The following is a 23,280-nucleotide window of genomic DNA, read 5'->3' as shown; positions in this document are numbered from 1 at the left end:
TCCAGGTTTAAAGTCATAGACTAAAACCAATTTCATAAAAAAATAAATTCAAGAATGGAGATTGACTGTCCTGACTTCCGGCTACCAGGGGAAGACCCTTAGAGCAGGAGGGTATGTTACATTTCTCTTTGCCTCCACCATCATAAGCTTCTGCTTCTTTTTTCAAAATGTCTTAATGATCAGGTTAAGTCCTCACATTCCCAGTACAGCTATACCCAAACTAGTTAGGCATTTCGTATTTCATTAGACTATCATCTGACCCACACTTATAGCTCACTAGACATTTACTGGAAGAAATATTTGTCATCCTTTAGCTCAAGTAGAAGAGTCAAACAGTTCAAAAAATCTAGATTAAAAACCTACATCAAAGGTAACTTGGCCAAAATGTTCTATCAAGATAAAAATACGCCTTTTGTCAGGGAAAAATAATGTATTCATGGAAATTAAGGTTAGAAATGCATTAGAAGTTAACTAGGAGAGCAGACCACTGAACTAACTTATACAAAAGACAGACCATCCAGCTTTCACACTGTATCAGTTTCCTCTGCTAGACCAAGGCAAAACTTGAGAAACTGCAGTCTCACAGGTGTGGGGGACAGACAACAGACTAACCTGAAAGTCCCAGATCCCCTTGTGACACACTAGACCCAAGTTGTGCTCCACTGAAATTAATGTGGGGGTTCCTCTCAGCTCCACTTTAGCATCACCAGACTGGATTATTTAAGCCATTAAGCCTTTCTGCTTCCATTTACAAATAGGTAACTAAAGTGCAGAGGAACAAGTACTTCTTTCAAGGTTATGTGCAGCATCTACACAGAACTAGAAGAGCCTGCTAGTCTTACACTTTATTACCCTATTCCTTCTCAACAATCAGGAGCCCAGTTGCTGCCAACAAGACCCATACTCAGCTCTCCATCCAGAGCCCTACAACAGACACCAGCCCTGGGAGTCACTGTGCAAAGCTGTCTCATCTCCCACACTTCTTCTGCAAGCAGAATTTGCATACAGAGAGCAAGAGCCACTTCGTGCACTACTTAACTCAGAGGACAAAGTGTGCCTGGAGGACACGAAGTGCTATCTCCAGTGCTAATTTATTGCAGCATTCAAAGCATCAGGCCTCCGGCAGTCCCTCCCACAGGAAGCAGACTGACTCATTTTTCCACACACTGTATTTTCCTCTCCACAAGAGCCAAATGCTTAGGTCAAGAACAAACCACAAAAAAGGGAGGCTCGTGTTTAAGCACCTCCTAAAACATGTGCACAACCCACATCCACTTGTGAAGCTATTTCTTTCATTCAAACAATGAACCTAGAGATATTATACCCAGTTAGACTTGCCTGCATATGGCACACAACTGCCTTTGTTTCTGCTCTAAACAGAAGTTCCTAATCCCATAAAATGGTTTAGCCTAAGATAATGGTTTTTGGCCTCAGCCAAACAGTTATCCAAGCACTTACTGAAAAACAAGATGAAGACCACCATTTTGCATTTGTTTCCCTGAGCTCTTTGCCAAAGCATTCAGAGCTTTATCCTGAAAACTGGTTCTTATACATCAGCTAGCCTTATAGGAGGGAAAAAAGAACAATTATATTGCTAGGAAAACCCTAACTACTCTTTCATGCTTTGCTTAGTGATGCAGCAAAAGTTCACTATCATTATTAAAAGTATATTTTAAGGACACTTGGAAGTTAAAAAGTAGCAGTACCCTGCAGTACCTTCAGGTTATCTCCAGCAGTAGTTGCAGCACTTCAGCCATCAGAAACACAGGAACCGACCAAAGTCAGCTAATGCAAGCACTTCACCCCTCAAAACAGGTAACGCATGTTCAGGTTTTGTGGAGGTTTCCACAAAGGAGCTAAACAGCTCCACTCCAACACCACTTCTGCACCTTAATAGGCAGGTGCAAGCACAGCCACACAGAAAAAAACCCAGCTGATCCTTGTTCTCTCTTATAGCCAGCTCCCCCACTAGCCTCTGCTTCTCAGTTGTGAAGCATTTGAGCTGATGTGGCATAGACTCACTGCCATCCAGAAGAGGCCACTGCATGACTACAGTGTGTTGAAACTACTCACATTCTTTTTTTTGTTTTATTTTAAAACTCAGGTAAATAGGAGTGAGGTTGAAGAACAGGTTAAGCATTTCCTACTTGTCCTACAGAACAGAAAGGGGAACAGATCTGCAGCGGGGAATTCTCACTTTTACACAAGCAATCATGTTTCCAAAATGTCACAACTGTGGAAGTAGGGCAGATCTTAGTATAATATGCCACTGCTATCCTTTGTCTCACAGAACCCCCTCAGACTAGGTTTAATGCTACAGCCACGAGGCTATTCCTCTCAGTAACATGTCCTGAGTCTGACGCTTATAAAAGAGTAACTCCAGTGCCTCTTCTCAATTACTCAGACTCCTTGCTTTGGCAATTACGGATCCTCATCCTTTAGATCTTTGATTCCCTTTTTTTTTGACAAGTCCATCTTATGCTAAAAAAATGCTCATTTGTTTCTTTCTCTTGCCCACCTGCTTGGTTGTCAGTATAGGACCCCCCCAACCAATCCAGATGGCCTGTGCTCTACAATGTCAGCCTGTTCCCCACTGAAGGGAAGGCTCATCAGCCTGTATGGCTGTAACAAAGGAGGTCAGGCAGCGTGCTGCAAAATCAATCCCTTCTGTCCAAGCAGAGATGGACTGTAGGACCTTCTGAATAAGAGACCTGCAGGGGTGTAAAAACATTGGAGGTAGCTGAGCGTGAAGGTGTGTGGTATAAAGGCACCAAATGTGAGATACAGATTAATTTGCCTGAATTGCACTGAAAAAAGTGACAGAGACAGGAAGACAGCATGCCCCATCCAGCTCACCGTTTCATATAGGTGTATGACTTCAGTGCCAGGCCCCAGGGAGGACACCGCAGGCTGGATGCTGCATGTCCCCCCTACAGTGGCCGCCTCACAAATCTTACCTAAATGAAGCAGCAGTCAGCTGGGAGTCAAGACAAAGAATGCTAGGGAGCGGGCTGATGGGTGCTATGGCAGGTCACAAAGATGATTTCTGAGCAGAAAGAAACCTGTGTTAGGAAGTCAATCTGACCTGCAAAAGCTCAGCAGATACACTCACATTGGCTGGTGGTATTTAATCCACCTGCCAGACTGCTTGTAGCTACTGGATATATAATAGGCATATATTAGATAGTGCTATCCTAGCACTTTTACAATCTTAAAAAAAAACATTTTTTCTAAAAATATCCCATGGCATCAATGTTTATGGTCTCTGGTGGTTCTTTACAACCAAAATATTTTGGAAGTGTTGCAGGTTTCCTGAATTCTTATTTTTTCACACAACAGTTCACACCAGGACCAAGCTGCTGTATACTTTATGTAGTTAAATTTCCCCTTACCTGGGCAGTAGCAGAGTGAGGGATGCAGCAAAAAGAGGAGGATTCAGACCTGCCACATCATTTGGCAGAGACAGGGACAATGCTGGCCCTGGCCATGATGCACAGCACTGGGGAGCAGTGGGAAGAGATCCTCCGGCGAAGGCTTAGTCAGGTCCCCCTCCTCCTCCTCCTCCAACCTGGGTACTCACAGGGCTGTTTGTCACACTTTTTACCTCATACATCTCTGCCAGAATGTGTTTTGTCCTTTCTTTAGTGCATATTTTCAGAGGCGCTGCAGGTGTCACTGGCGAGCTCACCTGCGCCCTGCAGTGAGGCTGGTGCAGAACCAGCCAGGACCGGCTGGAACCGGCTGTTCACAGCCTGAGGTAGCCCCGCCCTCTCCTCACAGAACTCCCTGCAGCCCCGCTGCCAGTGCCTGGACACCTAAACCTAATAAATTCTACCCCTCACCTCAGTGAAACACAGATTGAAGAATTATTTACATACGCATTCGTCACACACTCTTCACTGATGCCATCAACCACAAAAACAAAATCTCCTCATGCCAAAATCGAAGCGGTATTGTTACAACACGATAAAGATGAGCAATCTACACGCTGAGTATAGCTCCCCTCACCCTTCACTACTTTACAACAACAACAAAAATCCCCCGCTGTTCAGTCCCTGGCGATGCCCCGTCTGAGCCTTGCCCATTGCATCTCCCAGTCACTGCTTTTACTTCAAATTCCTCTAACAGTAAGCGATCTCCCTGTCTTTATCCCAACTCACAAGCTTTTTCATCTTATTTTCTCCCCCCCAGTCTTGTTAGGGAGGGGCAGTGAGGGAGCGGCTGGGTGGGCGCCCGGCAGCCCACCACGGAGCTATGGCCTTTCTCTACACGGTGGTGCAGGGGCCCTCCCTCAGGGGTTTGCTCCTCTGCGCATATAAATCTTCAACTCAAACCAAAGCCCTCAAAAGGTGACAAACGGCAAGCATCACCTTCTGTTATTCAGAAGTACTTTCCTGGATAGACCAATGCTTCGAATAACAATTTAAAGTTGACCTGAATTAAAAAGCTTTGGTAAAAAAAATCTCTCAAAGATTCCTAAACTGGGAAACCTCCAGGTATGCAAAATAAAGATGGTTGCTTATGGTGCTGGTGTGCTGAGGGCTGGAAAATAGCCATGGCCTCACTGCTTTGTTGGCATAGGTCAGCTAGCCCAGCAAACCAGGCTTGCCGCCGCTGCCGGTGGGCACAGGGTGCAGGAACCCTGGCTGTGGCAGCAGGGCAGCAATCCCAATCCTTTGGGGCTTCCCTCAGCAGCGAGATTAATGTATTTTTTCTTAATTATTATTCTAAAGCAAGACGTTTGTTGTTTCCTCCTTTACTTGCGTTTCAGTCACCAAATATATTTTCCTCCCAGAGAAGAGCTGTTGAATCCAGGAACCCAAAGCCAGGGGAGGCAGCGATTAGTGGTTTGAAGTGTTAATGGTACCACAGTGGGAGCGGGGAGTCCCTTGAACTCAGCCATTAGCAAATTAATAAAAGGGGTAACACACTCTCCCGAGTGTTACAAATTTAGCACTAATTAGGACTTCTCTTTCTTAGCTATTTTAGGCAATAAAATCTTTGAGATCCTTTCTTAAATTTGAATCGTCTTGTTTGTAGAAGTAAATCATATGGAAACATCGGCTTCTTCACCCAGGTACAGTCTACTAAACTTTTTCCATTCTCCTTTTCTTTCTGACATGACTTATAGCTGGATATTTTGGATGCAGTTAGTTTTATTTAGCAAATCTTCCCCCAAAAGAGGGGTTTCTTTGAATGAGACTAATCTACAGGCCATTCATTTCTCACAGTCCAACCCAAACATTTCAAAGATCCCCTCTTCACAGAAGCATCAGTGCTCCAATGTATTTATATTTATATTTATATTTATTTATTGCTCATATATTCCAGATGTTTAACCCTACAGAGTTATTGTAACTCATAAGCCATATTTTTCTGCCAAATGTCTGCACAGTTTTCTGTATTTTAGCACTTCAAAATTAATCACTAGGGAAACTTAATCAGGTTTGTAATGAAAAAAGCCCTTAATTAGAGCAGAGGCCAAAATGTCCTCCTGCTCTTCTTGCACTGCCCAAATCTCATCTAAACCTTGCCTGAAGTCCAGAAAACAAATCTCACAGCTGATTGAATATATCTAATTGTGAATTGATGTCTACACTTTTGCAGATATGTTTCAAGTTCTGCCTGGTGGCTGTGTTGGCTAATTTGCCTGTACCCAGGAAATTAATTCCTTCTTAACTACAGAGCAAAGCTATGATGTGCGATATATGTCTGCCTTTCGGGAAAGAATATTACTTCTCTAGCAAAATCAATGCATCACTAAATGATTGACGTAACCACAAAAGGCTTTAGCTGTTAACGTTTAGGAAAACACGGATGGGGAAGAGAAAGCCCTACAGTTTGCATAATGAGAGTAGAGCCAGACGGGCTGAGACAGAAAGAACTCACTTCAATTCAACAAAAAACATTATTTGAGCAATAAAGGGAAAATGCAGAGAGAAGGTTCCATCTTCTTTTGACACTAAGTAAAAAAGCATGTTAGAATTAATCATTAGAGAGCTCATGGTTTAAAACACACATGTACACATGCGCACATGTACAACAGCGTGGAGGAAACGTGAAGACACCATATGAAAATACACTACAAAGCTTGACAAATCCTGGACACTGTCAAGATGGCTTTCCATAAAATAATGCAAACTGATGTTAAAATCTAGACTTTGTAATAAATGAGAAAGGGTAGTTCAGCAGCAGTATTAATAACCCCTGCAACCAATGTAGCATGAAAACGGAGTTTCCATGACCAGCGCTCAGCTCAGAAGACTTTGTCTCATGTCTATGAAAAATCTTTGCAAAGGTGAAACTAAAGGTATCAGCCATTTCCCTATCTAGAAGAACTGGATGAAGACTTTTCCTCCTCTTCCTGTGGAGGAAAACACATGATACAGTCATTTCTGTTTACTTCTGTTAAATGGCTGCTCAGAGAGTGTTCTGCACTGTGTGAGGCTAAAGAAAGTATTATTTTTACTTTTCTCTACTGCATGAGATAAGATGTGAATGGTGTATGCTGAGGTGACACCATAACATCCTGTCTGCTTTCGGGCCCTAAATGCTATCAGTAAGTGAGTCCTCTGTTCCCTCCATGTGGGCTGTAACTGCAGGATAAGATGTGTAAGCATGTAAGCTGAGGAGCAAGTAGGTAAATTCCAGATGACGATTTAAAGCTGATGAATACAAATCTTAACAGCCCTGCAAGCCGTCTAGTACCGGAAAGGACCTTTGAGGTCAATTCATTTCCCTTCTGTCATAGGCAGCCCTCTGAAAGAAAATGCATGATAAAGTGATCCAGCTTCATCACAAAATTAATTTTTGCCACCATTTCTCCTGTTGTAACGGTGCAGGAGGAGGAATCCTGCTGCAACTCCTTTGAAATGTAGAAATTTTCCTATTCCCAGCCTTGATACCCTTATCCAGTTTATTCACATAATTTTTTTCTGCCAAAATTGTGCTTCTGCTTAAATAGCACTTCTCCCTTCTGTGTGCTTATCCGTGATGTATTTATAGGGAGTGCTCTCTCAGCATTCATTGCTTGAGATAAAACAAGCCATCCTTTTTTAGTCTCTTTTCATGTAACAGACTTCCCATGATCTGGATCACCCTTGCAGCCCATCCCTGCACCTGCTCCAATCTGAGGATGGGGACCAGAACTAACAACAGCAGCTATATAAATTGTCTTACCAGGGATTTTTACAGTGCTGTTAACACTCCCGTGTTTCTTACTGCTATATTGTACATTTACACTGTCTGTGGGTAGAATTGTTCTAGCATATAAATTACATAACACAGTTAACCATCAAATACTGGTGTGTTATCTCATCTGATACCACTTGAGCTCCTTGGGAGTGTGGTCAGTGTCTTGCAGGCAAAATCCTTCGGTGCTTTTTATCTGGTGCTTTTTCATCCTTGATAGCTCCTGCAGAGTATTTCAGCATGAAGATGTTTCACCAGTCTTTACAAAAGCAAGTGAATCATTCAAAAAAAGCACAATCCATCCATCTTCTTTAGTGTCACCAATTAATAGCTGTTCAGGATGCTTTGAAATCTATAGCTGCTTAAGGGAAGAAAAATAACCAACCGTTTCCTATAGTGCTGTGGTATCATATTTTGTGTACTCTGTCTGTGCAAGGAAGCTTTATTAAATAAATGAGGTAAGGGTGATATGCAAAGGCCTCTGATGTGAGGCTTAAAAGAAGGGGAAAAGACCAATTATGCTAATCCAGGATCAGAAGGGAACTAAAAACCAGTTGGTAGACAAGATTATTTCTTACTGTTGGAAACCATTTCTTATTCCAGAAACCAGTGGTCAGAGCCTGGCTGATTTTGGTGGCCACACTACTGTCTTCTGCTGCCCGTGCAAGCAAGCAGTGTTGGAACAGCCAGTTTCCTCCACAAAATGGAGCTGGAACAGCCTTGTACCTCTTGCTTCTGATTTGGATTATTTTGCTGCAGATTGTGCAAAATAAAGAACCATTTTTAAGAGGGGGTAGTGTTGCCTTTGTGGGCAGCTAAGGTTGGGTCTGTGTGCTTATTCCTCAGGTTACAAACTGCTAGTGCAAAGTCATTGCACCCTTTGGTGGAGCTGCTGCCTTGGACTCCCTGTCAGCCACAGCACCCTGAGTCAAATCCTGACCCACGTTTGCTAGATATAACGATGCACTCCCAAACCTGCTCACAGCTGCTGACCCCAAGGCGAGTTTTCTCTGCCTGCCCCCATCCCTTCTGCCCATTCCACCTCCCTGTCTGAGGCATTGTGGCCACTGATGGCATTTGCTGTTGGACATACAGCTCACCCTGTGCCCTGAGCAGGACAGCAATGCTGCCTCTTGAAGGGGATCAATTCACTTCCAGCTAATCTGCTGGAGGGGGAGGTTTGCGCCTAAGTGTAATGGAACCTGATGGAGGCTAATTAAATAGAAAACTATCCATTTGTGCTGTCTCATTAGGGATTTGTCATAAAAACCTTATGTTCTCTTACAAGCCTAAACAAGTGTGTTCACCATGTAAAAATCAGCCATAAATCTGTCTGGAGAGTAGTTAACATGTCTAAGCTGTCATTTATGTGGGCTGACTGCAGCCTGGATCCTGCAGGTAGGAATGGCCTTTCTACTATCCTCAAACCACCCCGCATAAATGGGGCATCCCTCCTCCTAAATGGGAAAGAGGGCCAAGCCCAGCGATCCTGCACTGACAGTCATCTGGAGCGGGTGCTTCTCTGTCTGGCCCTGATGGGAGCCAGAAATCAGAGGCAAAGAGCACTTGTTATTTTGGAGCTGTGCCAAAGATGTTCAGAGGTTTAGAAAGTATAAATCTAATAGCAGTGTTTCGTAGGGGCTATGGAGATTGGCTCCCCTCGCTTTTGCAAGTGGCCTGGTCTCCTTCTCAACCCCAACTAGACTACTATTTTTGAGGAAAACTGAATTTCCTGTAGGACGAAGGAGTCATCATGCTATTTTGCAGTGGGAGTAAGTTATGGGCTGTGTCCCCTTGGCTGCCCCAAGGGAAAAACAACATGGTCTGAATGGCTGCTCTCCCTCACCCAAACTGTGCAGGTTTCAGAGTTTCTGCCAAAACTAGGCCTTGTGCAGAAGTCATATCAGGGTAGATCTTCCTGTGGGCAGGAGGAGATATCTGCTTTCTGTCTATGGGATGACCCCCTGGGATAACACCAGCTGGTGTCTCCTTGCAGGCATCAGAGGTGGAGCGGCAGCTCTCCCTTCAGGTCCACACCCTCCGGGAGGACTTTCGGGAGAAGAACTCTTCCAGCAGCCAACACATCGTGCGGCTCGAGAGCCTCCAGGCTGAGGTGAGTCACCCACGCTCAGCCTCACTCTTCCAAAAGGTGGCCAGGGCTGTTTTAACTTCTATAATGAACCCCTCTGAACTGAGTAAACAAACCCTGCTGCTTGGAGCAAACAAAGAGGATGGTAGCTATGGGGCAAAGGACACCCCCAGTGAGAATTTTTGCTGCAACCCAGGGCTGGCTGGGGTGGCACAGGCCAGCTTCCACTGCTTCCTCAGCCACACGCATACCTGCAAAATGAATGGCTGAGAAGGATCTTCCAGGAACTAAACCATGGCTGTGCTCCTGCAGGGCTGCTGCCCAGTACAGATTAAAATCTGGAGCATGGTAGGAAGGTCTGCAAGGGTTTTTTTCTGTTCCTCACGCTTGCAAAGAAAGCAGCAATACTCCCTTGCCTCTGAGCCACACATATAGGAAAGCAAGTAGCCCCTACCTGTTTTAGCTCTGGTACATTAGCAGGAATGATATTACTGTCCTTACTCTTCCCTTCCCTGACAGGGGTCACTGGGGACCATGTAGACAGGAACTAGACAGGTAGAAGATGTCCAACTCTATTACCCAACCACTTTTTTTATTTATAAGATGTCTGGAAGAGCTTTTCCTAAAATCTCTCAATTTCTTGTTTCCTCCCGCTCCCACCTGCTCCCTGCTGGCCCCTCGCCTTTTCTTCCCCTCCCCTTGGTGTGGAGCAGCAGGTCCTTGAAGTAAGTATGGAGCCTCGGAAAGGGTTTGCCCGTGTGTGCATCACTGTGATCATGCATGCCTGTCACTGTGCATGCCTCACCTTGCCTCCTTGTGTCCTTCTTGTCTCATGCTTTCCAAATCCCTTTCCCCTTGTGCCCTTCCCATGGGCAGGGGCCCATAGCAGAGTGATGTTTTTCTCTGTTATATGGTCATCTGCAGAGTGTTTGGATACCAAATATGAACTCTCAATACAATCTCAGTATTATACCTCTTATTTTTCTTGCACCCCTTTTCTCCAGCTCATGCAAATCACGATGGTGGTGGGAAGAGACATCTCAGAAACCATTAGTCACCTAAGAACAGCTTTCTAATACCTACAGCAGCCTTTACCCTGCAGGAATAGCAAGTCCACGCACTTTGCTAATATTCTTTCATGTGGCCAAATCTTTCCAGCAACCTGGAAAGCAGCAAAGAGACACGGTCCCAAAGAGGCCAAGAAAGCAGTGGGTAGTTGCTGAACTTGTCTATGGTCCATGAATTGAAAGGAGGCCATAGGGAATATTTAGGGTTATGCTGGACTAGTAAATGGCATACCCAATTCCCAGAGGTCCTTGTGTGTATTAATCTGGGAAAAGGCTCCTTTTTCTTGGTTAAACAAGAAGTGACCTTGGGTAGTGTGATTCATCCTGTGTACTGTTCCCAGCTAACTGAATCACAGAGGTTTTACTTGGCACACTGTCCCTCTTCACCTGAAATCACTGCCCTTGACAATTAAAAGAAATGAACCAATTTTAAAGGCAACTGATCACTGGGAGGCTAAAAATAAGCATGGCACAGAAAGGAGTCTTCATAAGTAAAGACAGAAAAATCCCTGGTGAGAACCTGGTGAACATGCAGCAATTAAAAGCATATGGGCAGTGCTGTGGCACAGCCCCATGGGGAGCAGGATCCCACAGGCTCACCCTGTTGTCTCCAGCACCCGTATAGAAGAAAACGCTACCAATGCTAAGTTGGAGACCAGCCAGAAAAAATAAGTTGCTTTACCCAGCCTTGCAAATTGTAAGGTACAAGGGGTGGGCAGGGCTGGTCTCTGTTTAGTCCATTTGGACATTTCTGCTTGTTCCCTGGCCTCCTACAATGCACACCCAGCACCTTTGGAGCTGCCCCTGCAGCCTAGTGAAGGAGGAGTTTCCTTTTAGAGCTTTCCTAAGCTTTAAACCACACACAGATACAATTTCTTTCATACAGGTACAGAATACATACGTGCATACTTTTGCTTTTTGCTATTTCATTTCTTGCTTGGGAAGGTGATTTCCCTCCTCTCTGCTCCCTGGAAAGTGCAGGATCTGACACTGCCTCTCCTTCCTCTGCAGATCAAAATGCTGACAGACAGAAAGCGGGAGCTGGAGCATCGCCTTAGTGCCATGATGGAGGAGAATGACCTGCTCCAGGGAACTGTGGAGGAGCTGCAGGACCGAGTCCTCATCCTGGAAAGACAAAGCCATGACAAGGACCTGCAGGTGAGGAGGCAGTGACAGGACAGGGAAAAGGAGGGAAATGCAGTAAAAGACGTGATTTGGGGTAAAATTGACCAGGAAAATAACCAGGAACTGGGAGACAAAACAACTGAAAGACTAAAATGGCTTATGTAAGCGTGGCAGCAAGCAAGGTCCTGGGGACAGATAACAGGAGCTGCAGTGGGGCATCTTGACAGCCAAGAGCAGCTTGGGAAGAAGATCAGAGCAAGGCAGTGGGACAGGGTGCTGGGGAAATGAGGTAAATATAAAAAGAAGCTGAGAACTCTGGTTGCAGTTCATTTTACTTACTTGTTTAACGGTAGAATTGGCTTCAGAAGGGGATTCTTTAGACCCTGCAGTTCCAGAGGGCAGTAACTGGCCTCATAGCTGTCACTGCTCGGATGGTTTCCAGCAACCCCCAATGGTGTTCACAGCTGTGTGTCACCAAACGTCATTCCCCAGAGAACAAGCTGGCCCCTCTGTGGGGTCAGGCATCTTAGTAGAGAGCAAGCTTTTTCTGTTTCTCTTCTGTGATCCCCAGCTCTTCAAAACAGGTCTGAATCTTTTTTCCGCTTGTTTTAATATATCTTTGTATTTATATATGTGTATAATTTTTTTAAAAAACTTGTCTATATTACTTTTCTTTTTGGATTCACTTCCTGCTGTGTTGTTTTCAGCAAATTTTTGCACCCAACTTCTTCACAATGTTCCTCATTTTAGTGCTGATTAACCTGCTATTTTTATCTTTCAGGATATTCTGGAGTCTAAACAGTCCCTAATGACATTTGGAGATTATTAAGCTCCAATAAATAGCAATACCAGCCAAGAGTACTTTCATCCTGGCTGGAAACCCTCTTTTGTGACACCCATTCCTCCCTCTCAGCTCTTTCACAAACCAAGAGATTCATCCAGTCCATATTTTTTTTTCCCTCCACTTTTTTTTTTTCCTCCTTCCTTGACAAATTCCTTGATTTTCTTTGCAAGCTGCACCAAAGCCAGCTGGAACTCCAGGAGGTGCGGCTGTCCTACCGGCAGCTGCAGGGGAAGGTAGAAGAGCTCAGTGAGGAGAGAAGCCTCCAAAATTTCAACACAACCAGCACATCCCTGCTATCTGAGATAGAGCAGAGCATGGAGGCAGAGGAGCTGGAACAAGAACGAGAACAGGTATTTGCCCTCTGGCCCCTGGGAAAGCCCATGGACCTCTGTGACCAGCCACAAAGGGAGAGGGATTTTAATGCATTTGATCTGGATTTGAAGCTGAACCAAGCACCAGAAAACTGGGGCTGTGGGTCTCAGCTCTGGTATCAACACCCTTTTGACCATATGAAAGTAAATGTCTGCATCCATTTCAAAACCAACATAGCAAACTAGAACAAATATTTGTGAGGTTTGGCAATCACATGCCTCACTTCACCGTGGAAGGAGGATCTCCGTGGCCTTGATGTCCCAGGCTAATGTCAGGCTGTCTTGTTCCAGCTGAGGCTGCAGCTCTGGGAAGCATATTGCCAAGTGCGGTATCTCTGCTCCCATCTCAGAGGAAATGACAGCGCAGACTCAGCAGTCTCTACAGACTCCTCCATGGATGAGTCTTCAGAAACCTCATCAGCCAAAGACGTCCCATCTGGCAGCCTACGGGCAGCGCTTAGCGAGCTGAAAAGACTGATACAAAATGTGCTGGATGGGGCAGACTCCACGGTAAGTTGGTGGCACAGAGAGACCTTGGCTTGTGCATGTCCCCTTGCCCAGGTGACAGAGCTTGCTGCAGGTTTCCACTGGATCCTGAAGACTCCAGTCTCTCAGAAAACCTCTGTGGCCCACAGAGATGGGCTGTCACAGTGCACAGCCTGCTCCATGTGTCTCAAATGGTCAGTCAAGAGCCAAGCTAGCACATGGGCGTTCAGCCTGCAGTCGTCAGACCGCCGTAAGTTTCAAGCTCATGCAACTGTCATTGGTCTGGGAGTCATTCTGGAAAATTAAGGAAAGTGGGCTTTCTTTGAGATTTGCAGTAACTAAGAGTTTCAACATGGAAATGTTGCAGATTGTCTCATACATCACAGACCAGTTATTTCTCTTGGGATTTTCCTAACCTTGCTTTATTCGCAATAGGATCACAAAACCATCATAACCCCTATGTGAGTAGGTTCTGCTCCTAAGAACTGACACTGGCCAAGAGCTGCCAGACTCAAATACATTGACAAGTGAAGGGTTTTGCTGGCACAAGATGGCATTTGTGGGGTATGGTCCCAGGGCTGCTGGGGAGGAAGGGATAAGCATGGAGGACCACTCAGCATCCACAGGAGTGCAGAATTTCAAGAAAACACCTCACTTTTCACTATGGCTGAAATCAGGCCTATTGCCATCACCCACAAGCTGGTTGCATTGCCAGTGTGACTTACATGAGATGCCATGGTGAGGAAGACAGTGCAGACCCTGCAACTGCAGACATGCATAGGAGTACTTACCCTCCTCATTTCAGTACCTGTAGCAGCTGGTAAGGTGGCTGAGCGTAGACATGAAGTTGTATTTGTTAAATGAGAAATAAAGAGTCCCGAGAAAAGTCCACAAACACAGAGACTTTAGTTACATTTTTCCAAGTGGTCAGCAGGTCTCTGTAAATTTGGTTTATGCCAAGGTGAGAACATGTCTGCATGCTTTTTTTTATTATGTGTAGAAGTGCTACCCTTGGCTGAGCATGTTTCCACTGTGGAGGTACATGTGAACACAACTCAAACTCCACTAAAGTCACATTGACACTTTTGTCTTCCTTGTTTAGTACCCTGTATCCCAAATAAGTATCAAATTAATGCAATTGCCTTTTTTAAAGTGAAATCTGAGCAAAAGATTTCTTTCCTGCTCTCAGAGCTCTCGACGAAGTGACGATGACACCTTAGAGGAACAGATCAGGCGAACAAGTGAGGATTCGCGAGCCCTGAGGGAATTAATGGAGGGAGAACGGGGGAAACTGAGGCAGAGTTTGGAGGAGCTGCAGCGACTGCACAGCCAGGTTAGCAATTCCCACACTTTACATGTGGTGTTGTAACACCTGTGTTCATCCTCCAAGACATGCCTTCCATGTGCTGCTCTGCTGTGCATGGGGCAAGGTTCACCTCCTTCCACAGCAGCATCCCAAAACCCTCATAAATGTACACACAAAGAATCTTAATCATGGCCAACCAGGCAGCACCCCAGAGCCAGTAGGCATTGGCTAAGGCTAAGACAATAAGACAATCTCAACAGCAATGAATGATCCGACCCCAAAACCAACACCACAGCCGAAGCACAGAATCACACTGCATCCACGCTGAATGTAGCGTTGTCTGTGTCTGAAGTCCTATGCCAAAAGCAGCAAATGGAGAACAGGCACCAAAAGGAGATGCTCTGCAATCTCTGTGGGACAAGCCTCCAAATGCCAGAGGGGATCCGGAGGCTGCAGCAGAAGCAGCTTTTAGTGCAGCTGCTTGTGCAGCACCAGCTGCATTGGAGGAGGGAATGGAATTAACACCTTTGGCTGGTTTTGCCATTCATGCTGTATCGCCCTTTTGCTGTACCCTTTTGGAGAAGAAAGAAGAAAACACATCCCTGTTCAGAAAGTCAGCACAGCCTGGGGTCTGACAGCCTTGTATAGAGCTATGGGACCTCCCACCATGGGGTCAAAGAAAAAAAAGTGAGAGCATCATTAAACACCCAGCAGTGATGGCTGCATATGTATGAGGATGGGAAAATGTCTTGCTGACAAAGCAGCTGATTAGAGGCAGACTGCAGCAAGGGAGCAGCCCTGGCACCCGTCCTTCCCTGAGGGCTGCACCTTTCAGCGTTGCAGCCACCACAAGAGACACCTTTGAAGGTCCAAACTCCTGCCCCCAGTGAGTCCAGACACTTCTCTGGCTTTGCTGCCATAGTCCTGTGCACCTCCCGCTGGTCCCCCTTGCCCTTAAACACACGTGAGGTGGAGAAGACAAGGGCTTGGTCAGCGCGACTTGGCTATGCTGACAGAGACTGTTAGAGGCTTATTCACAGACTTTAAGCGACCATCCATACACCAGCCTGCTTGTCTGGATGCAGCACCTCCTTACACACAAAGCCTTGACAGGACACCAGGAGGGAGCAGCATTTGGTTGTTCTTTGCTGTGGCTGGTCTCCCCAAACTCCCCAACCAGAAAGGGCAAGAAGATCCACCCTGGATTGCAAGTCTGGACCTCTGTCTCTGCTTGTAGGAGTCCCTGACTACCAAAGCTCTGAATACTCAGGGAGCAAAGGGAAGATTGCAATTCTACTTTCTTCTCACACCTCTATGTTATATGGAGAAAGATGGGGCATAACTACAAATGCAGCAGACATTGCTCTCGGAGAAGCACCCCAGCCTCACGCAGCAAGTACCTGTCTCCCGCAGCTTTTGCCCATAACCCAGCCTTACGCTTGCTCAAGGTTAATAATTATTCTCACCTCCCATCGAAGAGGCAACATTGTCTTCAGTTCAATACTAAAGAAAATCAATGCATGTGGAAACCTGGTCCACCGAGGGCAGCACTGCTTTGCTGCCTCTGCATCCCCCTGTGCTGACATTTGTATCAATACAATAAAAGGGGAACTCCTCCTCAATGGTTTTTGGGACCTCATAGCACCACAAACACTCATTGCTCCTGCCTGAGAGCAAGGTGAGCTGGTAGAGACAGGAATCGCCCCTGCCTCTGTCTTAACTGGAAAACAGTTTCACACCTTCAGCCCAGCCTGTTTCCTCCCTTTGTGGTATCCCATTCTTACCTGAAACACAGATAAAAACAGTTAACCCCCCAAACCTATCCCCAAACACAGTTATTTGGGCTTCTTGATCCACTGTCCCCTGGGATTCCAGCAGAACCTCTCAGCACCTTTCACAGAGCTCCCACCACTGCTCTCCATCACATCCATGATCTGAGGTGCACCCCAAGCTGGGCTGCAGGAGGGCACAGCTCAGGCAGAGCTCCCCAGTTCCCTGGCAGCCCCAGCACACAGTGGAGAGCCTGTGCACAGACAGGGTGCGTTCACACCTTCCTCCCCTGCCACCCCCAACCCAGCCATGCCATGCTAACAGCAGATCCTCCCAAGCTGTTGATGGGATGAGCCCTTTTTGACTGTCTGCCCTCTAATTAAAGATTTCTTTGAGGATTCAAGCACTACTGAGCTGCATTTAGGGAAAGGAGGTAGTTCAAAAGCTGGGAGGGTTTCCAGGTGGTAGAGTAGCGTAACAGAGCATGTGTATACCCTAGACAAAGAAATTAAATGTGTATGAAATATTGCAAAGCTGTGCTAATGCAATCCTTGCATGATTTCACACCCTATTAACTCACTCTGCACAGGACCAAAACGATAGATCATTTCTGAGACTATTTAAGACTCCGCACATATTTTAAAGTCTAATTAAAATTGAGATGTGCCAGTAACACCTTGCATGGCATGAAAGGGAATTTTCACATCCTTTGTCTTTAGCTTTATACTACTTCAAGAGACCTAACAGCCCTCTCCAAAAATCTTACTTGCTGCTAAATGATGTTTGCAATAATTTAACCCTGGAAAGATCAGAACACCATAGGCAGACTGAGGGGATGCATGCACAATACAAACCACTTGGAGCGGGGCAATATTTCAGCACCAATACCGTAGTGACAGCAAAGTTGCAGGTGGGTCCTGCCCTGCACAGCTGCACAGCTTTCAGTGCTGTTGCTGCATGTTAATGGGGGCATCCTGGTGACCTATCTTACTCAGACCGGCACTGGTGGCACCCCAGGGAGAGCTGGCACATTTCATGGGGGGCTGCACTAGCACTAACAGCCCACTCCCAGCAGACACAGCTTCTCCTACAAGCAGGTGAGCTCAGCTTCCAGGTTGGCCCATGTGGCTTTTTTCCCCCACACACAATTGTGGTGAATTTATCTGAGCAATCCTGGATTTTCACACCCTCACTCTGCCCATAGGTCACACTGCTGAGTGTGGAAATGACAACATTGAAGGACGAACGGGACCGGCTGCGAGGTGCTGCTGAAGACAAGGAGACAAGTGAACGGCTCCTGCAGGCCATCAGGGACCGAGATGAGGCCATTGCCAAGTAAGTGGCATGAACAGCCAAAGCCAGGCTGGGTTAACAGTTATAGAGTGCCTTAGCAGGAAATACCTCCAGGGTGGCTTTCTCCTACTCTCCATAAATTTCAGTAGCTGCTAAAAAGCTATGAAGTGAGTCTTGGTTTTGCTGGCGTTGGGAAATGCTGCCAGGAGCTGGGGAGCAAGGCAGGAGATGCTGATTTCCAGAGCTACCCCATGGCAAGACTGGGGGCATTTAAGAGAATGCTGTGAACAATGTTTTTGCCATCTCTAGTGCTGGTATGAGTCGCAGCAAGGAGGGGAACCAAATGGAAACACTAGGTCTGTCCTGTTTGTCATATTTTTTCTTTTGCTCTTCCAGACACACAACCCTGCTTTCCTGCCTATCCCCATTACGGCCCTGCTTGGGCGTCTTCCCTCAACCATTTGTCTGGTCACTCACTCTCCTTTCCCATTCCAGGGTCTTTTTTGTATCTCCTCCACTCCTGTAATTATTTATTCTTTCAGGATTCTCCCACTGTTCTGACTTTATTTTCCCCATCCTCCTTGAAGTCCTGTGCAGTTTTGCTACCCTGTACCCCATACCGCCCCTGCCCAGCTCTGTGCTTGGGCTTGCCACACTGCCCAAACAGTCTCTCCCTCGAGGAGAGAGGCAGAAACTTTCACCTCCCTGTTAAGGATACATTTGATAATCTCTCCAATAAGCAGATGGGCCGGAACACCACCAGTCCACCTCCTTACGGAAATGCCTAACACTCATGCCCTCGGCAAGAGGAGGAGCATGAGAACATTGCACCTCTGAGGCTGTGGGGCATCAATCAGCATGCACAATCCCTTCATCTTTTTTTAAGTGACCTGATCATCCATGCTGTTCTTGCCCATATAGCTGGCTACCAAATTCCCATCATTGTCCTCTGTAACACCTCCATCTGTTGGCAAAAATCAGGAGCATCCTGGCTGCACTGTCGGGTGCAGAGAGGTGGTTCTGACATTTCCAGTGCGCGTGGGTTGCTGGTTCTGCTGTGGCTATGGTTCTGCTGTGGCTATGGCAACACACTGCTGCTGCAATAAATCCCCCAGTAATATCCAAGCAGCAACGGGGAGCTTCACACAAAAGGCTATTTAAGGTGCTCAAACCCGCAGCCGGGAGTGGAAGGGTACAGCTTCTCCACAATGGTTAATGACCCCGCTGGGACAAAGCACTAATATTTATGGCTGACAGTCTTACAGTGGCAGGAACCCAGAGAAAGGGGGATGTGACAAGTGTGCACGGGTGAGTGGCGGGTGATTAATGAGCAGAAAGTGGCTGCAAGTGAAAGCAGACAAGAGTGTCTTGTTGCTAGAAATGAAAGCATCCCTCCACAGACTGAGCGGGCTGCTCCCAGGCAAAGAGCTGTCTGGGAGGCTCACGATATGCTTCCCACCTTGCATCTCAAGGGTTACGTCATTTTTGTTGAAGCCCTCCCCCAAAAAAGCCCTAACTCTGAACAGAAAAAGAAATCACTGCCTGAGGCAGACATCTGGCATGGAAAATTTTTAGCTTGAAGCTGAAGTTTGGCAACACAGGAAGCAATAGGAAAATAGGATCCTATAATAGGAGGTGTTAAGCAACCACTACCTGGAATATAAACACAAATTCCCAAATCACTCTTCTGCAGGAGAGCACAAGGGAGCTATTAGAAGACAATGAATTAGCTACAGTTAATAAGATGCAATTATTTCTCCTGAAAATGTTTGCAAGGAGAGATGGTTCCCAGCAAGTCAAGTTACAGTTTCCCATCACACAGCAGTTAATTGAAAACTTAAGGTTTGTGCTCACCTGTGTGCTCCCAGCATGGTGAGCAGCATTTCCCAGCTTTGGCAGATTAGGAAATTGCTCCTTCCTAGAGGATAATTCCTTTCCACTAGCCAGTAACAGCTGGAAAATCCCAGCCACTGAACCCTCAGGGCCTTTTGGGCAACTATGGCCATAGCATCACATGCCCAGTGGCCACCAAATGCCTGGAAAGAAACACAGCAGCAGTGTTCCCAGGGCCAGCACAACCCCATTGAAACTGGGAGCTTTCCTTAAAGCACAACATTTAATTCAAAGTATGTTAACAGTTTGTCATTCTCAAAAAAGCATGTGCTGTGATAAACTTTCTTCATTTCTTCCTTCCTTCAGTCTAAGTCCCAACTGAAAGCAAAATTGTACTCTTTGGTTTTTTCTTTTGTTTTATATTGCAATTTATTGATCAAGTGATCAGACATAGATCATTTGTTTTTTAGCACACACCGTTTCCTTTCCCATGCATTAGTAAACAGAAGAAAAGGAAAAAACATTTATATGTAAATTCTACCTCATTTTAGATCTCCATTTTTAATGGCAGATGCTGGGCGTTAGCTAGGCACACTATATTATCTTACACAGCAGTATATCTGAATATCTTTTTGTATTCTTCATAGTGTTCTTACCAGAAATCTGCCATTTTTATAGTAATGAGGTCCATAGTTCTGTCTCATTCTTCAGATGAGTAGATTGTCCAGAAAACAACAGAGATTTGTTTGCTTAAGATTTGGGGACTTCCCAATGAAAGAAATTGTTGACTTCTCCTCAAGGATGTGTTTACCACTTCCTTTAAAAAAAAAAAAGAAAAAAAAAAGAAAAAGTAACATGCCCCAGTTTCTCCCTTTTCCCCCAGGAAGAACGCGGTGGAGGTGGAGCTGGCCAAGTGCAAGATTGACATGATGTCCCTCAACAGCCAGCTGCTGGATGCCATCCAGCAGAAGGTGAACCTCTCGCAGCAGCTGGAGGCCTGGCAGGTGAGCAGCTCCCAGTCACTGCAGGGCAGGGAGGCACGCAGCCCAGGAGGCACCTTTGGGGGACTTTTCCCCCTTCCCTGTAGGTTTGCTGTGTTACCAGCCTGAGCATCCATAGATAAGAGTGTTTGCCTTTGCCTCTGCAGAAGCCAGTGATGCAGTGGTGCTCAGGGGGCTGAAACATAACCCTCCCCTGCTCAAAGCTTTTCAGCTGTGAGCTGTTAATTAATTATACAGGAATACCCATTTTAAATGGAGAAACAAACCCTATCTCATGGCTGCATGCAGCACAACTGACATACGCTTTACAGAGTAACCTGCTGTGGCCTGGGGAGGGAAGGTGTCTGTGGAGGAGGTGTCCCTGGGCAGGCACAACCTTGGAGATGTGTGGGCACCGCACGTCCTTGCATTTCCATAACGGAGCAGAAAGGTGGGAGGCAGAGAGCTTGTGGCAATTGTTTTGTGGTATAGCTGCACTGTTTTCATCAACTCAGAAGATCCAGCGAGACGGAGAAGCTAAAATCCCAGCTCTCCATCAAGGTAAAAAAACCCAAACCTGCACCAGTTCAGCTGCTGCCCTGGAGAAACTCTACTTGGGGACACGAGGGAAGCCCATGTAAAGGCAGAGAGCCCTCAAGAGCAAAGCTGTCTCCTCTTGGAAGCTAGCACCAAGGGAGGGCTGCTTTAATAGAAAACAGGAAGATACAAGAAAAAAGGTCCAGGCCAGTTATAGTAATTTGTTGCAGACCATGCAAGACCCCAACTCTACTAACAACCAGCCTGACCGGTAGAAACCTGTCCCGTACAACCTCGCTCCTGTTTCAACTCCACTGTGTTTTCGTTTCTCTTTTCTTTTTTTCTCTTTTTTTTTTTTTCTTTTCTTTTTTTTTCTTTTCTTTTCTTTCTCCTGCTTACAGTTTGCTTCCTCAGGGCTTTTTACTATCTGGCTCCTTTGGTTTCTGATCTAGTGGCCTTTCTCAGTTCCTGTACCAACAGCTTTAGTCGTACACCCCTCCTGCCTTTGAGGTGAGCTCCCTGTACCCTCCATCCCCTCGCCTGCTCCATTTGCTGCCACCATCACCCGCATCTGTGTCCGTCCTCACTGTCATCTGGCAAGAAGGGCTAGTGGGGGGTCTCCATCACCCACCCATATTCTGTATACACGCACACCATCCCAGCGCCAGGCCAGGGCACAAGAGGCAGCATCCTACACCCTGTGGTGAGGTTTTACCCCCAGGTCACCACAAAGAAAGCCAGGCTGAGGCACACAACATTAATCCTCAGTATTCAGCATATCTATATGTGGAAAACTCGAAATACAGACTGGGATTTTACTTCTCAGCCTTGTTACCTAGTAAGTGACATTCAGTGCTCTGCATAGGAACTGCCTATATCCAAGTTCTCGTTCAGTTTGGGTGGGTGGTATAAATTGAGACCTACTTACTAGTACACTCAGTATTTAGTGCTGGAGTATCCCCAGCTTAGGGTTTTAATAACAGGTGTTTGCTTTCTCACTTTACACTCTGTTGTCCACTTGCAGCAATACAGCAACCCCAACCCTGCTCCTATCAGCTCTGTGAGATGAGGATCAGGCTCACTAACACTACAGAAAGTTGACTCCAACATGAAAGTCCTAAAGTGTTATTACACAGCAGCAAAATAGTTTCCAAGCACCTAATGTCCTCAGAACAGAAGCTCAACCACAGAGGCACAAAACAAGTCAGGCAATTTATGTATTTTGGGGACTCCTTTGCAAAGCTGAATGTTTCTGATAAAAGGGGATGAGATTCTGTGCTTTAGCTGGGCATAAATGGAGGCTTTAATCTAATAAGGTTTTGCTCCTGCACACTTCTAGTCTGCACTTTACCAAGGGCCATCAACAAGATTACAGTTTTCTGTAAGCACATAATCATACAGTCTATAAAATATGCCACAAGCAAAATCCTGCACATCTGAGCCTAGCACAGGAGCAGATGTACACCTCCCCTCCATGTCTTAGCTGACCCCCAGTGGTATTCATCATTATCTGACTGGGGGCAGGAGGAGTGTTACTGGGAGTAGGAAAGGAATACGGAAGTAAAGAGGCCTGCTTCTCTGAGAGAGCTCAGTGGCTTCCGTGCAATGACAGTGGCACCGTTAGGTTAGGAGATGCTGCAGCAGTGCCAGCAGAGCGCTGCAGCCTGCACGGCCATAGCCACCAGCCTCCAAGGTCACCTTGGGCAGCTCCAACCTTCATCTCATGCAAGGGAGCCCAGCTCCAGCTCACAAAGAGAATACATGCAATTTGCACCTCCTTCAGCCTCATCTCTTCTGCAAAGAGCAGAAACTCCTGCCCAGAATGCCCAGAGCACACCAGTACCATGTTATCCAGCTTTATGGGACTGCTTTTTTGGGCAGGACTCATAGCTCTGGTGTTTGTCCTCCCTCCACATCCCCAGACACTCTTGTGCCCCTGCCCAGTGCCAAGGCAGGGACCACAGCTCTGCCCCAGCCTTCTGTGTACACCTACCCCAAATCTCCACAGCCAAGTGCTGTGTTCTCTGATTCCCGCATCAGACAGTGACCCAAACACAGTGCAGTCTCAATAGCTCAATAGTGCATACTGTATTTTTATGTGTATATATATATAGTATTTTTACATATATATATATATATCTATCTCAAAATCATATTCATCTGTTGTTATGTGGTTAACCAAGGACACAGATCTGCCATGCTGGAGCCTGGGTGCCTACCTCATTTACTAGAAGAGGTGCCTTCAAAATCCAAGTGCTACACGTTTTCACATGGCAGCTTCACCTCTGGAAATCTGTTTCACCTTAATGCTGATGTTTACCTTAACCTCTTCAACTCTCCCTCTGCCTTTTCCTTTTCCAGCCCTGCTCTAAAAAGATCCAAAGCTTC

At 46.1% G+C, this 23,280-nt stretch overlaps 1 protein-coding gene across 6 annotated transcripts in view; it reads left to right on the top strand.

The window, feature by feature from the left end:
- The window catches only part of BICDL1 (BICD family like cargo adaptor 1), a 54,297-nt gene that overhangs the window by 22,799 nt on the left and 8,218 nt on the right, over window positions 1-23,280 (top strand). Inside the window, exons 3-11 of one of the 6 annotated variants that reach the window (XR_005829565.1) lie at window positions 9,188-9,304; window positions 9,994-10,005; window positions 11,359-11,505; window positions 12,487-12,666; window positions 12,979-13,197; window positions 14,363-14,506; window positions 17,454-17,584; window positions 20,259-20,379; window positions 21,294-21,402. Coding sequence is in view for 5 of the 6 variants with exons in the window: in XM_040605492.1 (XP_040461426.1) it covers window positions 9,188-9,304; window positions 9,994-10,005; window positions 11,359-11,505; window positions 12,487-12,666; window positions 12,979-13,197; window positions 14,363-14,506; window positions 17,454-17,584; window positions 20,259-20,379 (1,071 nt within the window). In the remaining variant the exon portion in view is untranslated. The remainder of the gene's footprint in view (window positions 1-9,187; window positions 9,305-9,993; window positions 10,006-11,358; window positions 11,506-12,486; window positions 12,667-12,978; window positions 13,198-14,362; window positions 14,507-17,453; window positions 17,585-20,258; window positions 20,380-21,293; window positions 21,403-23,280) is intronic. The other 5 variants (XM_040605492.1, XM_040605511.1, XM_040605502.1 and 2 more) reach the window with 5 other exon arrangements.

Source organism: Falco naumanni, chromosome 1 (assembly GCF_017639655.2).
Source record: "Falco naumanni isolate bFalNau1 chromosome 1, bFalNau1.pat, whole genome shotgun sequence".
Taxonomy (NCBI): domain Eukaryota; kingdom Metazoa; phylum Chordata; class Aves; order Falconiformes; family Falconidae; genus Falco; species Falco naumanni.
Note: the sequence above shows the minus strand (reverse complement) of the source record. Positions and strands in the feature narration are given on the sequence as shown.